Source organism: Anomaloglossus baeobatrachus, chromosome 5, assembly GCF_048569485.1.
Source record: "Anomaloglossus baeobatrachus isolate aAnoBae1 chromosome 5, aAnoBae1.hap1, whole genome shotgun sequence".
Lineage (NCBI taxonomy): Eukaryota > Metazoa > Chordata > Amphibia > Anura > Aromobatidae > Anomaloglossus > Anomaloglossus baeobatrachus.
The window spans coordinates 162,847,897-162,868,873 of NC_134357.1; the positions used below are offsets into that span (position 1 = coordinate 162,847,897).

The 20,977-nt window shown below is 40.2% G+C and overlaps 1 protein-coding gene across 5 annotated transcripts in view; it reads left to right on the forward strand.

Annotated features, from left to right (window-relative positions):
• Positions 1-20,977, forward strand: part of LDB3 (LIM domain binding 3) — a 282,469-nt gene that overhangs the window by 117,593 nt on the left and 143,899 nt on the right. For all 5 annotated transcript variants that reach the window (XM_075348995.1, XM_075348997.1, XM_075348996.1 and 2 more), the window contains one exon: positions 20,483-20,505. In XM_075348995.1, coding sequence (XP_075205110.1) covers positions 20,483-20,505 — 23 coding nt within the window. The remainder of the gene's footprint in view (positions 1-20,482; positions 20,506-20,977) is intronic.

Sequence of the window (20,977 nt, forward strand, 5' to 3'; positions counted from 1 at the left end):
TTAACAGACCATTGTTTGCAGTTGTCCTTAAAGGGGTTTTGCACAAATAAGAAAAAACAGCATTCATCATATAACTGAAATGGCAGTCATTCTTAATCATGTGTTAGGACAAGCTGCAAACTGAGCTCCCTAGACCTGTGTCTCAACTGCAAAAGCTGTATCAGATATACCTCAGTCAGCCAGGAGCAGGGCTGTGATATGTGAAAAAATATACCTCCTCCTCATAGAGTCATCTCCAGTTTCATCATCCTCAATGTTTGTTTTTCCATTTAGTACAGTAAGTCAAACAGTTCTATAAACCTATAAAGGAAGAAAAGGATTACGAGATTGGAGATAACCCCATTGTGCATAGTGAGGAGAAAATAGACTTCTTCACATATCACACCCTTGCTCCCCGCTAAATCAGGTATATGTGATACAGCTCTTGTCAGTTTAACCACAGGTCTTAGGGGTGCTTCACACACAGCGAGCTCGCTGCCGAGATCGCTGCTGAGTCACGTTTTTTGTGACACAGCAGTGACCTCATTAGCGATCTCGCTGTATGTGTCACTGAGCAGCGATCTGGCCCCTGCTGCGAGATCGCTGCTCGTTACACACAGCCCTGGTTCGTTTTCTTCAAAGGCGCTCTCCCGCTGTGACACACAGATCGCTGTGTGTGACAGCGAGAGAGCGACGAAATGAAGCGAGCAGGGAGCAGGAGCCGGCATCTGGCAGCTGCGGTAAGCTGTAACCAAGATAAACATCGGGTAACCAAGGTGGTTACCCGATATTTACCTTAGTTACCAGCCTCCGCAGCTCTCACGCTGCCTGTGCTGCCGGCTCCGGCTCTCTGCACATGTAGCTGCATTACACATCGGGTTAATTAACCCGATGTGTACTGTAGCTAGAAGAGCAAAGCTAAGCGGTGTGCGCTGGTAACTAATGTAAACATCGGGTAACCATACCCGATGTTTACCTTAGTTACCAGTGTCCGCAACTTCCAGACGCCGGATCCGTGCAAGCGCAGCGTCGCTTGCACGTCGCTGCTGGCTGGGGGCTGGTCACTGGTCGCTGATGAGATCTGCCTGTTTGACAGCTCACCAGCGACCATGTAGCGATGCAGCAGCGATCCTGACCAGGTCAGATCGCTGGTCGGATCGCTGCTGCATCGCTAAAGTGTGAAGGTACCCTTAGGAGCTGTATATCTTGAGACTGTAGCCCATCCTGAGATATGACAATGATGGGATGCTATTTCAATTATATCACAGATGCCACTTTATCTCATTCTCAGAGAACCCATTTGACATATTCACTTGGAGACTGACAACATATATGTACTCTCTGCTCCTCCCTGCACATGCTGGGATGTCAGTCACTCAGTTGTGGGCTTGATATTTAGTAGTTGTAGCAAGGATTAACAGTTTTCTCTGACTAGTCCACAGGGATCATTAAAAATGTTATTATGACGCTGATAAAGCGCTCTTAACACCTCCTTGGGGTAAATCCTGTCAGGTTCCCATTTAAAGGTTCCTTAGTGAAATTAAAGAAAAAACTTGAAAAAAAACTGTAAACAACCTATTCCTATTTTCCCATGTAAACATAGAAAATAACCACATTTGGTACATTAATTATTCTGTCTGGTAAATGCTGTTTTAAAATATTAAAATGCCAATACTTTGCAAAAAGCCTCTTTTGCATGGAGCTTATTATGATAAACTACTAGCTTTGCATTGACAACTGTGCCGCCCAATCTGCAAGGTATTTCTCTAACACTATATTTACTGTATATGTCTAGCAGGAGATACAGTTGGAATAAACTGTATATATGCACTCAAATTGACTTGTCCATGTTTTTTTTTAATTGTCCAATAGCATGATCAAAGTAGCATGTAACCCGAAAGTCGTACTTTTTGTGCGAGTAGCGAATAGTACGGCTTTCGGGTTACTCGCTACTTAGATCATATGAAACCTCTGTCACTCCAACTTTATTCCCCACTCACTTCTGCCTCCTGTTTGACTGACAGCCTCTATGCTGAGTGACTGCAGGCAAAAGAGATGTCAGTCAATCAGAAGGAGGTGGTGCTGAGAAGGGAATAGATCAGGAGTGACAAAGGCTTCAGAAATTCAAATTGTTCTTCAGACTAATTTGCATTTCCCTTCAATTAGTAATGAAAGAACAGAATGGACATAGAAGGGTATTGCTGGCTGGACTTGTGGCTGGAAGAGCTTCATGCACATATAAATAGTTTGGGGTGTAAAATCCTGCTGACAGATTATCTTTAATACTTCAGCCAGACTTCTATTTTTGTCAAAATATTCAGTAAAAAAAACTCTTGAGAGCTGTTAAAGGGACTCTGTCACCATTTTGAGTTTTGGAGTTATTAATATGAGCATACAGGTTGCATACAGCTGAAATTAGTGATACCTGTATGCCTCTTGGGTAGGGATGAGCGAATCTGAACTGTAAAGTTTGGCGTTCGCACCGAACACCAGGTGTACCGGTTCCAGACATGAACACAAACTTTTACCTGTATGTCTCGTTTCTGTATGGGTTTGGTCACCCGGATAATAAAAGTTAAAAAAGGAAGCAAAATGGTTAAAGTAGGATATACCAGTCTTTGTGTGTGTGGCTGTAACACTGCTTTCAGGTTTGCTCATGCATATTCACTGCATCCCCTTCCCACCAACTGTGATTGGTGGCAGTCAGACTGCCGGCATCTCTGTTTGGTTATTGGTTGCCCTCAGAGAGGCTGCCTAGGTCTCCTAATGGAGTGTAAAAATAAATAAATAATTAAAAAAAAAAATACGGTCCCCCATATAGTAATACCCAGCACAGATAAAGCAAATGTCTACAGGCTGCAGTCTCCCTTGTCTTAGCTGTGTGTCAAAATATGAGGGACCCCATCTGATTTTTTTTACATTATTTAAATAAATAATTTTAAAAAATGAAATGCACTCCTTCCCAATTTTGACACTCACTCAAGATAAAACCGACAGCTGGGGGCTTGTATTCCCCTGCTGAAGAGGGCCATGGTTATTAGGCCCCCACAGCCTAAAAATAGCAGCCTGTAGCCCCTCAGAATTGTCGCATTCATTAGATGTGTCAGTTCCTTTGCTTTACCTGCCTCATTCTGATTGCCCTGGTGAGGTGGCAATTGGGGTAATATAATGGGTTAATGACAGCTGGGATTTGTCAAATATAATCCTGAAAAAACTCACCTCAGGTGAACTCACTGAACACAGTGTCCTTACCTCAGGTGAACTCATTGAGCTAGACCTGCATATCCTGGCAGAAAACCGCATTGTTGTATTTTGCCATGAGATATAGATTTGGTGCTGAAATTTATACACCAAATTCCTGCACCAAATCTACATATTCTGGCAAAATACTGCATTGCATTTTTATGATTTTTTTTTTTTTTTTGGGGGCAAAGACGAAGATTTAGATCAGGAATTTGTTAAATAAATTTCAGCAACAAATCTGCATCTAGTGGCAGAAAAACAGAGTTTAGGTGTGGTTTTCTGCTAGGAAATGCAGATTTGGTTCAGAAATGTCTGCACCAGATTTTTTTACCAAATTTTCATCTCCTGGCAGAAAACCGCACCAAAGCTACATCAAAACCGTGTTTTTTGTGCAGTTTTCTGCCAGGAGATATAGATTTGGTGCTGAAATTAACACACCAAAAAAGTGATGTGGTATTGATACTTTTTTTGCTAGGAGATGCAGTATTGGTATTGGTGCAAGAATTTCAAAAGTTCAATGAGTTCACCTGAGGTGAGTTTATCTGTGGACACAGGTGTGGTATCATGGGAACCTCCAGCTGTGATCGCAGGTAAGCTCAGTGATGTCACCGCTCACCACTGTAGCTCAGTCAGTGTCTGCCTGAAGATACAGCGGGCAGTCATGTTCATTAATGTGCCTGCGCATAGCGATTTCAGTGTGTAGCAGAGTCAGGACGTTGTGGTGTGGATTAAGTCGGATCTGTGTGTTTTGGGAGTTAATAAATTGGAGAAAGTGTTTTTTTTATTGGGTTTTTGTTAATAATTATTTTTAATAAAGGATTTTTCTGTGCTTTGTGCATATTTATTTTTACTTACAGGGTTAATAATGTAGGGTTCATAGACCCCTACCCATTACTTATCCATGGTTTAGTGGTAGCTGTGATATTTGACAATTCACAGCTGTCATTAACCCCTTACATTACCCCTATGCCATTGCACTAGGGCCATTAGGATAAGCCTGGTAAAGCGCCAGAATTGTCGCACCTAATGGATGCAACAATTCTTGGTGGCTGTGGGCTGCTAATTTTAGGCTGGGGGCAATAACTATAGGCTTCCCTAGCCTGAGAATACCAGTCCCCAGCTGTAAGCGGAGTATCAAAATTAGGGAGATTGCATGTTGCTTTTTAAAATTATTTATTTAAATAATTTAAAAAAAAGACGCATGGGGTCCCTCGTATTTTGATACACAGCCAAGATAACATGCACGGCTGGAGGCTGCAGTCCTCACCTATCTGCTTAATCTGCACTGGGTATCAATATACAGTTGACCCTATGCAATTTTTTTTATTTATTAATTTAATTTTACACCACTATAGCAACACAGACAGAGTGTGTGATTCCAACCAATCACAGACGCTGCCACAGAGAATGGGGGCATGGTCTAACTGCAACCAATCACAGACACTGGGACTGACAATGAGCAGTGGAAGTAGTGAATATTTATGAGAGCTAACGATCGGACCTAGAAGTTGTGTTACAGCCGCAGGAAAGGTTTGTAAGTATTACTGTCCTCCTTTAGTCCTTATTTTCTTTCTTTTGCTTCCCCCCTAGCCCTTACTAATGTGCCGCCCCCGTGCTGGCAGCCTGCCGCAGCTCGGGTCCAGGCCTACCGGTGGGTGGCTCGAGGGTCTCCGGACCCGGGGGATCCCGCTGACACTCCGAATGAAAAGGGTTTGGGGGTGGTGGATGTAGGACGTATATGTACGGGCTTGGCCGTACTAGGTTCGTGACGCCACCCACGGTATGTGGTGAGTTTGGAGACCACCGCTGCAGTTACGGGGCACCCGGGGGAGATATTGTGCAGCAAGTTGTTAACCCCTCCGTGGGCAGGGATGGTGGCCCCGGGACCCGTTGGGATTTGCTGGTGCAGGGAGATGGGCGACCGCCGGGTACTGGTGTACTCACTAGTGAAGGAAACACACAAGTCTCTGGTAAACCAAGGTGATGGTGGTCGGTGCCCGCAGCCGGCTGCGTTCTGGTCCCCCACCCGGCTGGTGGTCTCTGCCTTTCTCCTGCACTTTTGTGTGATGATGGACTGCCTGTGCTTGCAACTTCAGTAGTCCGCTCCCGACTGGATATGGCCTAAGGAGCCCTTGCCCGCAGACGCTGGCCTGTGGGATCTCTGAGCCCTGGCGGTGGCCTGTTATCCCCCTTGGTGGGCTGTTGACTCTAATCGGGACTTTGGGTGGGACAGGACCTCTAGTCCTGGCCTCAATCAGTTAATTAACCAGTTCCAGTCGCTTCTGGACCTAGCTTCAGGGTCTGAGTACCCCCCTGTGTGCTCTGGTTTCCAGGTTGGTTCCTCAGGTCGGTACCGGTGGGCCACTACCCTGTCCTGGTCCACCTCAGTTCCACCGAGCCGTCTTCCCGGCTCCTGCAGACCGAGACTGCCATCTGCCTCCTAGCCAAAGGCACCAGGGCTCCTACCCTGGTACCTGTCAGTTTACTTCAGGCCTGTCACACAGGCCTGACCTCCACTACTCCACTCTGGAACTGAACTCACTGACTGACTGAACTGAACTGACTGAACTGACTGTTACTTTCCCACCCCTGGCTGTCTGGACTCCCTGGTGGGCGTCTTCCAACCGCCTGGTTCCACCCCCTGGTGTGTCCATCTAGCCCTGAGGAGGGGTGACTAGGTTTTAAGGTTGGCTGATGTCACCGGTGAGGGAAAGGTTTAATGCAGGGGCCTATCTGTGACTACCTAGCCCAGCCAGGGCATCACACTAACACCATTTTATAACACATAAGTTCGAGTCCCTTAGACTTATATGGCATCAAGTTTGGGGTCAAGTTCGACTGCCGTCCCATTTGCTAATTACTACTCCTGAATGAGTTCATTAAAAATCATCTTTTATACCTTTTATCTCCCAGACTATGGGGTGTGCACTTTCTGGAAGATAAGACTGCCTCTGCTCTTCATTATACGAATATTTCTCATCCTCTTCTCCTCAGTGTCCCTAAAATGTCAGGTGCACGTCCATGAATCCTGTGCCTGCGCTTTCTGCCTGCCGTCTCTACCCTGTACTATTCCGTCCTTCTGTGGTTTCTAATCTGGCATTTAAAACTCCAGTGCCTGTGCGCATCAAAATTGAAGACAGTGCCCACAAAGGGGCAGAACAGTGCAGAGAAAATACAGCAGGAAGAATGCACATAACTACCGTCAGCGCACCTGACATCACAGTCACAGGGACAATGAAGAGAAGGGTAGGAGAAATCTTGTATAATGAAGTCCGGAAGCAGGCTTATCTTCCGGGCAACGCACGCCCCATGCTCTGGAAGATGAAAGGTATAAAAGATGATTTTTATTGAACAAGCCATCATTCAGGAGGCATACAGGTTGACTAATTTCAGCTGTATATAACCTGTATGCCCATATTAATAACTCAAAAAGCTCAAAAGAAAGACAGAGTATCTTTAAGATCTACCATGGATCCAGAATGCATCATAACCTTTTGGATGAGTGACAATATAGCCAGAAACAACTGTGGAAAACTTATTTCTATGAGTGCAGAATCTATTGCTTTATAGGAAAAATATAACTTCCAAACTGTGTTGAATAATCTGATTCTAATGCAAATTTAACACAATAGAAAGCTGCCTTATAAACTAGAACATCATGCGGTGTGCTAAAAATGTCTTGCTTGCAAAAGCCAAATATATTGAAGCTGGGTTATGAATAGATTGCTGTCAATGTTGGCGCATCTAAACGTTGTTATGACAGTTTTGTCTCTTTTGCATGTTTACTCTGATTACTGTGTTCTTCTCTCTTGGCCTGCATGTATGCTACAGGACCACGCTTTGGAAATTAATGGCAGAACGGTCTTCAGTGCTCTGTCTAACACTGCTATGCCTCTGAGTGGTGGTGTGACCACTAATGGGACAGTGTCAGGCTACTTCAACAAGCAAGAGATCCATCATGCACATAGCAATTCTTTTGTAAAGACATCACCTCTTAGATCCATGTCATCTCATTCCACTGCTTCTGAAACGTCTTTTGTCAGACGTAACATATATCCCAAGCCTGACGGTTTAGTCAATGATGAGAACAATACCAACAGTCAGTTTAGCCCTGCTAAGAAAAGACTATATAACAATCCCATTGGGCTTTATTCAGCAGAGACTCTTAATGAAATGACTGACATGCAAAATTTGAGTCTCAAAGGAAGGGCTTCAGGAGGAGGTCTTCTTAGAGGGTACGTAATAGAAGGCTCCTGTAAAGTTTTACCATGATTACACTATCTAATACTATCCAATATTAGCTTTGGGTTTTTAACACTGGCATAATTCATCAACTTCTTTATGTTAATATAATAAAATTGTCCATTAGACAATTTCAAGAAATTGAATTTTGAATATAAATATTTAATTTTAAAATTGCAATCCAACTCCACTCAAAAGCTTAAAATTCTTGTGTGGTTGAAGTTCTTTGTTTTCTGTAATCACCTTTCATCTGCAAGCAAAATGATGAGTCTTCATGTTCACAAATTCCATTTTTTTCTTTTTCAGACCAGGCATTTTAAACTATCAGAGATCACAATCTTTTTTCAAAGCAGGCATTGTGGTAGCTACTGTAAACCCTTGGAATAAACATTTAAAGGGAACTTGTCACCATGAAAATGTCAGCCAATCTGCAGGCATCATGGTATAGAGTAGGGGGAGATGAGTTGATTGATACTTGGCTTTGTGATGTAAGATTCCATATTACTTGTGTTATCATCATTTAATCTTCTGCTCTTCCTTGGATTTCAAGTCCAGTGGGCGGTCCTATTAGAGACTGACAGCTTTCGTTGTATAAGATTGCATAAGAGAAAGCTGTCAATTACTAACAGCACTGCTAACTGGACCAAAAATCCCAGAAAGAGGTTTAAATTACTAAAAGCCAGGTAATACTGAATTTTATCTCACAAAACTACAGTGCCTTGAAAGTATTTATGAATTTTTCCACGTTTTCATGTTACACCCACAAACTTAAATGTATTTTATTGGGATTGTATGTGATATACCAACACAAAGTTCCTAGTGTTTGTGATGAGTAAAGGAAATATTACATGGTTTTCTAACTATTTTAAAAATACAAAAATGAAATTGTGACATGTCTTTGTATTAAGCCCCCCTGAAGCAATATATTGTAGGACCACCTTTTGCTACAATTACTGCTGCAAGTCTTTTGGAGTATGTCTCCACCAGCTTTGTACATTTAGAAGCTGAAATTTTTGCCCATTCTCCTTTGCTCTAGCTCAGTGATATTAGCTGGAGAGCATCTGTGACAAGCAATTTTCAAGTCATGCCACAGATTTTTAATGGGATTTTGATCTGGACTTTGACTAGGCCATTCACACATATGAATATGCTTTGATCTGAATCTTTCCACTGTAACTCAGGAAGCATGTATAGGGTCGTTGTCCTGCTGCAAGGTTTACCTACACCCCAGTCTCAAGTCTTTTGTAGCCTCAACAGATTTTCCTCTAGAATTGCCCAGTGTTTAGTTCCATGCATCTTACCATCCACTCTGACAGTCCTTCTTGTCTCTGCTAAAGAAAAGCATCCTCACATGATGCTGCCACCACCATCTTTGATGGCAGGGATGGTGTTTTCAGGATGTTGTGAAATAATAGTTTCTACCATACACAGTATTTTGCATTTAGGCCAAAAAGTTCTACTACTCTCATCTGACCAGAGCACCTTCTTACACATGCTAGTTGTGTTGTCTCCTACAAGTCTTTTTTATAAAACTGGAAATGGCATTTCTGATGGCTTGCTTTCAAAATTGTCTTTCTTCTTGCCACTGTTCTATAAAGACCAGATTTATGGAGTTTATTACTAATAGTTTTCCTGGGGACAGATTCTCCCACCTGAGCTGTCTCAGCTGACCCTCTGCCCCTCCTTCTCTTCAGATTTATCATCCAAAAATGGAAGGAGCATGACACAACGTCAAACTTTCCAGCAAATGGCTTCCCACCTAAACTAACATCCCAAGCAAGGATAGCACTAATTAGAGAAGCAGCCAAGAGGCCCACAGTCTGGTTGATAGATTGCACTGTGCTCTATGAGATGTTCAGAGCATGAGCTATTTTTTTAACCTAACCCTGATTTACTCTACTCTTTATCCCTAACCTGTTTGGTGTGTTCCTTGTTTTTTATTATGCTATTTAATCCCTAATGTTCTCAAATAATCATCTGAGGATTTCACGGAACAGCTGCAGTTACTGTATATAGACAATAAATTACACACAGATTCAATTTACTAACTAGGTTACTTCTGGAGGCAATTCATCACTCAAGATTTTATTTAGGGGTATCAGAGTACAGGAGGCTGAATACAAATACATGTAACAAAATCCCCCAAAAATACATTACGTTTGTGGGTGTAGCATGAAGAAAGTGGAAAAACTCAGGGGGTATAAATACTTTTTCAAGGCATTGTATGTATATATCAATCTACTCTTCTTTCTTTTCTCTTTAACATGATGTCTGCATGGTGATGACATTTTCATGGTAACAGGTTCTGTATATCCAAACTTCCCATATTTCTGCTCCCTGCAACATAATAACTCGAAAGACGTAACTATAATATTGAACTGCAATCACATACATATCATAGTGGAGTTAGTCTACATAAACTTGGGGGACGTTAATATTCTATTAGTAATTAAATCCTAATTTAAAAGAAACTTTATTTGTTCTCTTTTTCTGTTACTTTAACGAATGTTGATGAATTTGGCCATAGAAGGTATTTCACACTGAATCATGGCGGATATGACAACTGTTGGTGTTTGCGTATGTATACTGGACTTTTATTTACTCAGGCATGAGCATTATGAAACTTTCTCCCTGGTTGCATAAAAACATAGCTTTCCTAAATGCTGCAGCGTATATCAGAATTAATCAAGATCAATTATGACTAGACAAACAATAGTAGGACAAATACTAATTACATCCACAGCAAATGTAATTCTTTATTTTTTTTTTTACAAAGCCTTTTATTAACTCTTTGGCAGCAAGCCAGAAATGCTGATCCGCTCTTCACAGTGTCAACAATCAGAAATGCTCAGTTCCAGAGCTGCCTCATCCTAAAGATAGGCTATCAGTGTTAAAGTAGTGCACAACTTCTTGAATATTATTTTTATATTGTATAACATGATGACCATCCTGTCTCAGAAGCAGTGGGATATGCTTATACCGGTGTACCCTCACTGTAAATTCCTCTTATGCAAGAAGCCTCACTTCATCGGCCTGTAATAGAACAGAATGTTGAAGCTCATATAACTGTATTAGTATTACCATTTATTGAGGACTAGACGCTAGAACTGGACACATATTGCTTCCATAAAGTTAACTTTTACCATTTTTTTTGTCATGACCATTATAGATTAAATTTTGCCATATATTTTCTCCAATAATACCCAGAAGTAAAAATCAATTTAAAGAATATGTGTCATTTTAATTTATTTTTATAAATAGCACACATGAAAATAGAAATTTTAAATAAATCTTATTAAAGAAATCTGATTACAAGATAACAATTTTCCTGGGCCCTCATCCTAAGTAGTCATAATACTCTTAGGAGATTTTTTTTGTAAAAAAATAACAATTCCTGGCCATATGCCATGTTGGGGTACAGAAAATCATAGTGGACATTCTCTCTCAGAGAGCGTCTCTTCCTCAGGGGTCCTGTATAACATGGTTGCCTATTTCAGTGGCTCCTATGTCATAAACATTTCCTGTAGCAAGGGCAGGTGAAATGTCTGATCAGACATGGCTTTCCCTGGCAATAATTGGCAACAAATAAAAGACACTGACTTTTATTTACAAGGGCCCAGATACAGTGACCAATTATTGCAACTACCATTTATCAGTGATCTTCATTGATCATGTTGCTTTAAAAAGTATCATTGTAGGTGGCAACATCTGTCATCTGAAATTCCTTATAATAGGATAATTTACACCTACACAATGGACTGCCGCTTAAGATGTTGGTAGAATTTTTTTTTACTCAACACACAGGATCTTCCATGTCTGCTGTGAAGATGATACTAATAGGAAAATCCATGTGATCCTTGAAATTGACTTTCTAAACTACTGTTTGTATGTGGTAATACATTAATTTCAGATTTATTACTCTTCCTCAAATAGTACCAACATATTCTGCAGTGCCATCACTCACTGTGCCCAGTGGGGCTCAGCATCTAAATTCCCTATCAGTAGGTATTTGGAGTTTGAGAGGAAATCAGAGAACCCGGAGGAAATCCATGCAAACATGGGGAGAACATACAAACTCTTGGCTGTGATATGCTTGGTGGGATATAAACAGTGCTAACCATTGAGCCACCATGCTGAATCTGACCATTGTTTTCTTGGAAACAACCATACTATTGTATTGTGCTATATGTTCTTAAACTGACATTATTCCTCCATTAAAAATATAGTTGTAGTGCTTCCATATGAGGAACACAATTGCACTGGGTTTACTACTACACTCACTGGTCTCCATATACTGGAATCTGGTCTTGGATTCCTATATTTCCTTGACTATGTACTGCAAATGTGAATTACTGCTGCCAAACCATTATAATAAAATGAAACATCTGGACTATGTGCACTTGTATACATTCGTTCCGTTATGAATGAATGCACTTCCACTTCAGAAATAACAGATTGCTTTTTCCACCATCTTCACTGGATCATAAATTTGATTTTTCTCTAAACTTTTACCTCCTGCTCTACCTTAAAACTGTCAGATGACGTGCATGGATGAGGTTCAGAGGATTAAAACAGACACAGGGTCCTTTTTACCAAATGATACTGTTACACTGTGTTTGACTGTAAGGAGATGCTCAGCTGTTGAACACATACCAAAAATGGCTATATGACTATCTGCTTACAGGCTCCAGCGTGTTCTTAATATATCTCAGTAGATAATATAGCAGGCGGATATTTTAGAGACTGGAAGAAATGCCGCAATAGTTCCTTAAGTAAGCGGTGAGTCACCAAGTAGACTCAAAGGTATCATTCTTTAAATTTAAGAAAAATAAAAAGGCACAAATATACCTAGAAAGCAATGGTAGAACAAAAGATAAAAGAGACAGGGTGGGGATGCACCAACAAGCCATTGTGTCTTGGTCAGAATATTTAGTAATACTACGTACAAGGTATCATACAAAAATCTAATCAATATTCACACCTGACAAATATATATTGAAAATACTATAGATCCATAAATAAATATACAGTATATACACTCTCTATAAACATATACACACATGTGTATATATACTGTATATACACACTGAACAAAAATATATATACAACACTGGTTTTTGCTCCCATTTTTCATGAGCTGAATTCAAAGATCTAAGACTTTTTCTATTTACAAAAAAAGACCTTTTTCTCTAAAATATTGTCCACAAATTTGTCTAAATCTGTGTTAGTGAGCGCTACTCATTTGCCCAGATAATCCATCTACCTCACAGGTGTGGAATATCAATATGCTGATTAGACAGCATGATTATTGCACAGGTGTGCCTTAGGCTGGCCACAGTAAAAGGTCACTCTAGAATGTTTAGTTGTGTAGTTTTACATTATTGGAAAGGTCTAGGGGGTATCTGGTGTGACCATCATGTGCCTCATGCAGTGCAACACATCTGGTTAGCATAGACGTGATCAGGTTGATGACAACATGATTATTGCACAAGTATGCCTTAGGCTGGCCACAATAAAAGGCCACTCTAAAATTTTCAGGGAGAAAAAACAAGTGTTGTGTTATATTTATGTTCAGAGGACAGATAAATAGTTAAAAGACTGGAGCAGCACAAAAATACATAGTATAATGGGTGCGGAGCGCTGCAAAAAGGCTTTCTCCAATGGCAATAATTAGATGGAAAAAAGAAGGCAGTGCTTCCAAATAAACCAAACAAATATGGACTTTATTACCCAGGTGGCTAATAAAGTCAACATTTTTTTGTTCATTTTGGAGTGCTACCTTCTTTGTTTCATCTAGATAGATAGATAGATCGATAGATCGATAGATAAATAGATAGATAGATAGATAGATAGATAGATAGATAGGTAGATAGATAGATAGATAGATAGATAGAGTTGAAACCAGAAAGGTGCCCAGGATGGTGGACATATTTACCAGGATGGGGGATGTAAATACCAGGATGGGATACATACATTTGAAACCAGACGTTTACATACACTACCTAAAAAAACACATATACATGTTTTTCTCACTATCTGACATGAAATCAGAATAAACCTTTCCTGTTTTAGGTCACTTAGGAACCAAAACTATTTATATTTATATAAACTATTATATATACTATTTATATATTTATTTATTTATTATATTTATATTTGCCAAATGCCAAAATAATGAGAGAGAGAGAAAGAGAGAGAGATAGAATGTTTTAAGGCGTTTTATTACTTTCTGCAAAGTCAAAAGTTTACATACACTAAGAGTACTATGCCTTTAAATAATATGGGACAGCCCATATGATGATGTCATCATGTCTTTGAAAGCTTCTGATCGGTTTATTGACGACATCTGAGTAAATTAGTGACACACCTGTGGATGTGTTTTAATGCACACCTGAAACACACTTCTTTGTGCAGCATCATGGGGAAGTGAAAAGAAGTCAGCCAAGATCTCAGGAAGAAAATTGTGGACTTGCACAAGTCTGGTTCATCCTTGGGTGCAATTTACAGATACCTGAAGGTGCCTTGTTCATCTATACATACAATTATACGCAAGTACAAACAAGATGGGAATGTCCATTCTCTTTCTCTCTCTCTCTCATTATTCTGGCATTTGGCAAATAGTTTTCCTTAAAACCTTTTTCTTTTTCCTCTTGTTACAAATAATTTTGGTTCCTAATTGACCTAAAACAGGAAAGGTTTATTCTTATTTCATGTCGGATAGTGAGAAAAACATGCAGATGTGTCTTTTTAGATAGTGTATGTAAACTTCTGGCTTCAACTGTAGATAGATAGATAGTCATCGTAGGAAGATTTTTATGGCTTTTAGTTTATACATATTTTACAAGTGACGAAAAAGGGTTTGTGGCTTATTTGATAAATTCAGCAAGAACACATTTTCTCCACTTGCCAAAAGACTGGATCAATTGAGTATACACATATGCTGCCATCTACCATTGAACACTTTCACTGCACATCATTCCATTCCTTATTCACTCTTTTTACAGATTAACACAGTTTCTTGTAGTAGCTCAATATCAAAACACTTCACTCACCTGAGAAAACCTTGCCTCTTCTGTGCCTCCACCCCAGTTGTCACACAAAGTTTTGCACAAACTTTGCCAACTGTCATGGTGGCATCGGTCTCTGTCTAGATTCCAGAATATGACAGTGCCCTATGGTTTCTCTAGTGTCTGGAATCAACACAGGAAGACTTCAGGGTTGACCTGCTGTGTGCTGATTCATAGGCAGGTTAGCAAGAGTTATCTCTGCTGGTCTGTTGCTTGTATGATTACATGTTGTGGAGAGACCTATTACATCTGCTCTCCTCCTATTCATGCTGGTTGAATCCTTTCACCCATGCCAGCTATAGTTTGTCTATGTTAGTCTGTGAGGTGTGATGTCCCAGGCTTTCTAGTGAAGGGTTGTGCTTTTTACTTGGTGCGGTTGTGGAATTTACCCCTGTTGTTTTTTAGCTTCTTTCCCGCTCTTTTTTTTTTTCCTACTGAATCTCTTTACCTTTGTGTGTGTTCTGTGTGACAGAGTTTTGGTTTTCCCTTCTCTGTCTTTATCTGTGGGTTTTATCTCACTCCTGTCCTGTCCCTCCCTGGGGTGAGGGAAAAGAAGACTCAGGCCTCTCCACCATCAGGTGTATCTCTGAGTTTAGGGATAGCATAGGACCTCCTAGCTTGATGGACAGCTTAGGAACCTCAGCTCCCCACCATCCAATAGTCATAAACATTTTTCTAGCTTAGAGCACAATTTATTCACTTTGAGAATCTTTAATGCTTGTCTGAAATGTTCCAAACGAGACCCAAAATCCAGTGAATATACGAAAATGTCATCAAGGTAAATGATTACAAATTTCCCTAACAGATGAGAAAACACATTGGTTTGACTGAATGGCATCACCAGATTTTCGAAATGACCCTCTGGCGTATTAAACACTGTTTTCCATTCATCCCCTTGTCTGACCCGGATCAGATTATAAGCCCCGATAAGGGCAAGAGAACAATTTAGCTTCGGCAAGCTGATTAAATAGGTCAGGAACGAGTGGCAGGGTACATGGATCACAAAGTGTTTTCTGAATGAGCTCATGAAAGTCCAGGCATGGCCATAATCCACTATCCTTACATTTACCAAAGAAAAAAACAGAAGCCACTGGAGATGTGGATGGTCTGATGTGCCCTTTAGCCAAACTCTCCACTATATACTATTTGAAAGCTAATGTCTCAGGGCCAGACAAGTTACACAGTCTGCTCTTTGGCAATTTGCCCGTCCTCATCCATATGGTGCATTCACAAGGTATATGCGGCGGCAGCTCCTGACAACCCTTCTCAGAAAAAACATCACAAAAATCTGAGAGAGTATCCGGAAGACTAGAGATAACCGCCAAAATACAGGTTCCTAGATGGTGTTCTTTACAATATGTCCTCCATTTAATTATATCTTGGGTTTTCCAGTTAACAGTGTGGTTATGTAATGCAAACCAGGGGAAGGCTAATACAATTTGGGGGAAACATTATTGATAAACAGTTTGTTCGTTCTTCTGGGTTAGAGGTGAAGGAATTATCAAATTCGCTACAGATGTTTGCCATTGATTTGTCACCTCTTTCTCAGGGGGTGTTGTTGAGTGTGTGCAGGGGCTGGAACTCTATATAAAGGTACTCCATAAGAAGCTCATACCTTGTTATGTGCTTAAAGGCCTTCCTGCACAAACTGTATGCCAGTTTCACATAATGCAGTTTAAATACTATAGGAGGTTTATCCTTTTATAGCATTTAATGACAACTTGTCACTTTGTATATCATTGAAAATGTTGACATACTTTGTATAACTGACACACTGTTTTATTTAGACTGTCATGTTAAATTAAATGGTATTAACATAAAGGTGATTGTATTAGCATTTGAGATGTCTAATTATGATAATGAGTCTCATCTGTGACTTGGATAACGCCTTCTATAGTATTTAAATTGCATTATGTGAAACATTTGTATGCAGTATTTGATAAAGGCTAGAGATAATAGCCAAAATGCCTCATATGGATGTATGAAACTATGGAAGTTAAAATAAACCTCTAAACAGAAGACAAACTTTTTTCCTGTGCATGCTGCTTCTTTAAAATTTTGGGTAGACAGCAGGTGATATCCGCAGGGTAATATAGAGGCAGCATGAAGTAATGAAGCAGCTTTGGATGAGAGATGTTTTTGGTTGGGTTTTTTTGGAATTACATTGTCTTTTACAGCATGTACTTTCTAAAACAATTGTTTTGCAATCTCAGAAAACCAAAAAAAACTAATTCTCAAAAAAATGCCACTTCTGCATTATGCATGTTCTGTAGAGGACTGAACACTAAGGCCTCATTCACACATCAGTATTATTCATCATTTTATGCAAAATCCAGGAGTGGCACTTACAGAAAAAACTAAAATTGAAAGATTGACACCTGTCCTGTGTTTGGGACGGGGGAGACTCTCATGGTTTTGGCAAAATATTGATGGAATACTGATATGTGAATGAGGTCTAAGTACAGTATTTAGTGCTGGTGCATTATGATGCTGTATACATTGGATATGACACTATTATAAAAGTGCACATGATATGCCTACCATTAGCAGCTACCTATTTGGGAATGCTTTACGACCTGAAGCTTGCAGGGCCAAGTCCTGCACATTTATAATACTGGGGTTGTTTTAGGCCTCTTTCACACGTACGTGCCTCCGGTACATGTTTGGTCAGTTTTCTCACGTACCGGAGACACGTACACATGTAGACCTAGATACTCCAATGGATTGGATACACGTATGTATTTATGCACGGAACGTGTGTCCGTTCCGTACATGTGTGTCCATGTGTTTCTCACGGCAACATGTCCGTTTTCTCTCCGACACCACGGGTGTCACACGGAACGCAAACGGGTCACACGTAACACAAACGGACCACACGGATGTGTTCCGTGTGACACGCACCAGAAAAAAGACATGTGTCTTTGAGAAAAAAACAAAACTTTACTCGCCTTCTCCAGCGCTGCAGTCTCTGCCGCTGCTGTCACTTGCTGCCGACAGGCGCTCATTATGCTAATTGAATATTCACTTCACTGCGGCCGGAAGCAGCAGCAGCGAGGAGTCGGCAGGACCGGAGACCGAAGATCAGCACCACGGACAGCGACGCCAGGGACAGGTGAGTATAAAGTTCCCATTTTCCGTGTGTTATCACGGATAACACACGGAGAACACACGTAGGCAATACACATGGCTCATGGAAGGCAAAACACACCTCTGATATGTCCATGAAAAACGTGCGTGGTTTTTCACGAACGTGTGAAAGAGGCCTTATTTAGTACAGAACTTTTTGGTCTCCTTAGTGAATGTGCACACAATCTTTTTTAAGATAACAGCGTACTTGCATTGTTTTTGAAGCAGAAACAGAGTTGTGTTTGGAAGCACCAGCTGTGTTTGGGCACGTCTTTCTGGATGGCTTTTGTGGTGGCTTTGCAGTCTCCTTTTTTTTGTTTATTCCATATAGAAAATGTACAGGTCAGTTCTGTTAGCAGCTTCATGGCTTTCAATGCCTAAAGCTGTTAAAAAAAGTAACAAAAGAATATACCTATGCACACTATGTTTATTCTTTTGTCCTTTGTTTAGTGGTTTCTCCACATGAACCTGAAAAAAGATGTCATGTGCTCATACCTTTAGTCATTACTACTGAGATACCCACTGCCCCTATATGCAAGCCCCCTGCTTTATTGCATTGTAGTCCGCTGGCTTTTTTTCTAGGGGTATATTCTTTTTTTTTTTTTTAAACTTGTTTTATTGAAGGATGTATATAAAATAAAACTGGCAACAGTAGTAGTATACATCAGGATAGATCATATAACCCATACATATCTTAACACTTACATTAGCAATTATGAGATTTCAGGTATATAATATACAATGAGATTATCAGCTTCACAATACAATCAATAGCACAAAATACAAACAAATCAGAACTAGGGAAAGAACTAGCTCTTTGATCTATTAGTCTATTGATCTATACTATCAGAGGGAGAAGGATTTCAGCCCCATCGAGGGGTATATTCTTAAATGTTCACACCCCAGGGTACACATTTCAGGAGACAACTCCAAATTACCTGAAATTAGAACTCTCATTAAATAATTAAAGTCAAGGCAACTATTAGTTTTGTATTTTTATACTTACTGTACAGGGAAAAAGTATAGTAATACCGCCTGTCACGTAGAATACTCGCAATGGAATACTGAGGCTTAACATATCATACAGTCCTTGGTGGAAATGACTCTCAAAAATACTTTTCAGGGTCAGCCAGCAGCCATAACACCTCTATAAGTCTTACTGGATAAACGAGTAATCCTCACATTTTCTGTCTATTGCTCATAGCTATATTTTAGCAATACAGTTGTTTTCCTCTTCTATTTGTGGATGACTATGAACAGCATTTAAGCTTTAGTTAATGTCACGAGTCTTTATGTCAAATGCTACCATACAGTGTGATCACTTAAATATTGGCTCTTACACCAAGAGACTCTCTACAGACAATCATTGTGTGCCTTTAGAGCCTCTCTGCAGCTCAGTGGTCGCTGCCTAACGTTACTTGGCACTCAGTTTAGTATGTTCCATAGATGATAACCTGTTCAGATGTCAGGAGAAGCTAATGAATCCATCCATCACTACAATTTAAAGAGGATTTCCAGGATTAGAAAGACTTGTTAGCCTTTTTTCTACAAAAACAGTGACACATGTATTACTTTATTATGTTTGGTATTTGCCCCCAACCTCAGCCAGGATTTTTTAATCCTCAACAAGCTCTTTAAGGATTGCTAGCAAAATTTGCAATATGGCCACATATGGTAATTGGTAATTACATTTAGGCCTGACTAAGGTTGGGTCCAAATTAGAATAGGTTCGACATATGAGCCATGAAGAACACACCCATAGTGCCCCACTGATCAAACATATGCAGTGTGAACAATTCAACCATAAACTTTATTAAATGTTGTAAATTTGATTTTTTTTTTTTTTATTTGGTGATATTTTATGTTTTAGAAGGTAAAGGCCCATAGAACAGAGCGGCCTAATGAGGTCAAAAGATAATGAGCCGAATGAGCTCACATATTGCAGGGTTTTACTAGCAAACTCATATGCTCATTCCCCTCTGCCTTGGACTAAGGATTGACCATCTCATGTTTCCACTGATTCAATCCAGGTATAGCCACAGTTCCTTACAGTGGTGAAGTACTAAAATGCAAATTCTTTTACAGGATTCCCCATATAAAAAGCGCTATTTGTAGTATTCGTTTCCTCATTGGGGTGAAGGTCAGAGAATCTTGTGTGCCTCCTCAGGCTCCTCTGTACATCCTATACTTATGTTCCTGGCAGCATGTTGAGGACCCTTCTTTGTAAGCACTCAGCTTCTCTAACACCGGTGAATTCTCAATGTGCACAGTGTATGGAATGTGAGGATTCACAAGTCTGAAGTCATATAGAGTGACTACAGACCTCTGGATTTAGAAAGGACAACCCCTAAGAGGAAAAAAAACAAAAACATTCTATGTCTCTAAAAACATTGGAGAACACAAAGTGATGTAGTATACAAACATAAATTGCAAGTGTTAAGGGGGTTAAGTCCTTCCTTTTCAGTGATGTAAAACTAACAAACTCTTCCTTCAATGGAAACAATCCCAAGGTCATGCACTATTCAAAAGATGGTTGAGGAATGGAGGCGTAATAGTATAAACCAGTACTAGGAGAAAAAAAACCCCAACATTTTCTGCTTCTGAATTATTTTTATTTATGAAGTATTTAAGGTCCTACCTCGATTCTTATTTTACGTTGTTTTGACCCTCAGCAATGTAATGGCTTAGTCACAGCTTCTTGCAGTTAAAGAGAAGACTCACCAGTATGAATCAATGTTTTCTTGATTCTAACATACAGATATGACCATTTTGTGTTTTTATTTACTTTATTCTATTTACTTTATGTTTCTTCTTTGCCTCTACAGGTTATAGCCAACACTGTTGCCAAGTTAGTATAAGAGTGTTGCTTTCTCTTTTTTGGATTTGTGTGCTTGTGTAGCTCGTGCCTTTGGTCAGCATGTACATGGGGTGTTTGGAAAAGAAATAACCTGAAGGTCTCTAGGATCAAAGATTGAAGCCTTGCTCTCTCTTTAAAGGTCTTTATCAGTGGAGAACCCTTTTACACTAAAGTCTTTATTCATTAAAGATTTGTCCACTAGGACAACCCCTTCTCATTCCCTATTTGTGGGCTTATTAAAATAAAAAAGCTTATTCTCACCTCCCGAGCTGCTGCCATTCCAGCAGTATCAGCACTCACATTCCCAGGGTTCAGGTGAGGTTGTAAAATCATGCGAGCCTCACGACCAATCACCATTGGCTTCTCTCTCCTTGCCTTCAGACGTTTGCGTACTCAATAGGGGTTGAGAGCTGCAAGTGACCACCCATTTGCTGTTGATTGTTGCACATCTAAAGGCATTGAA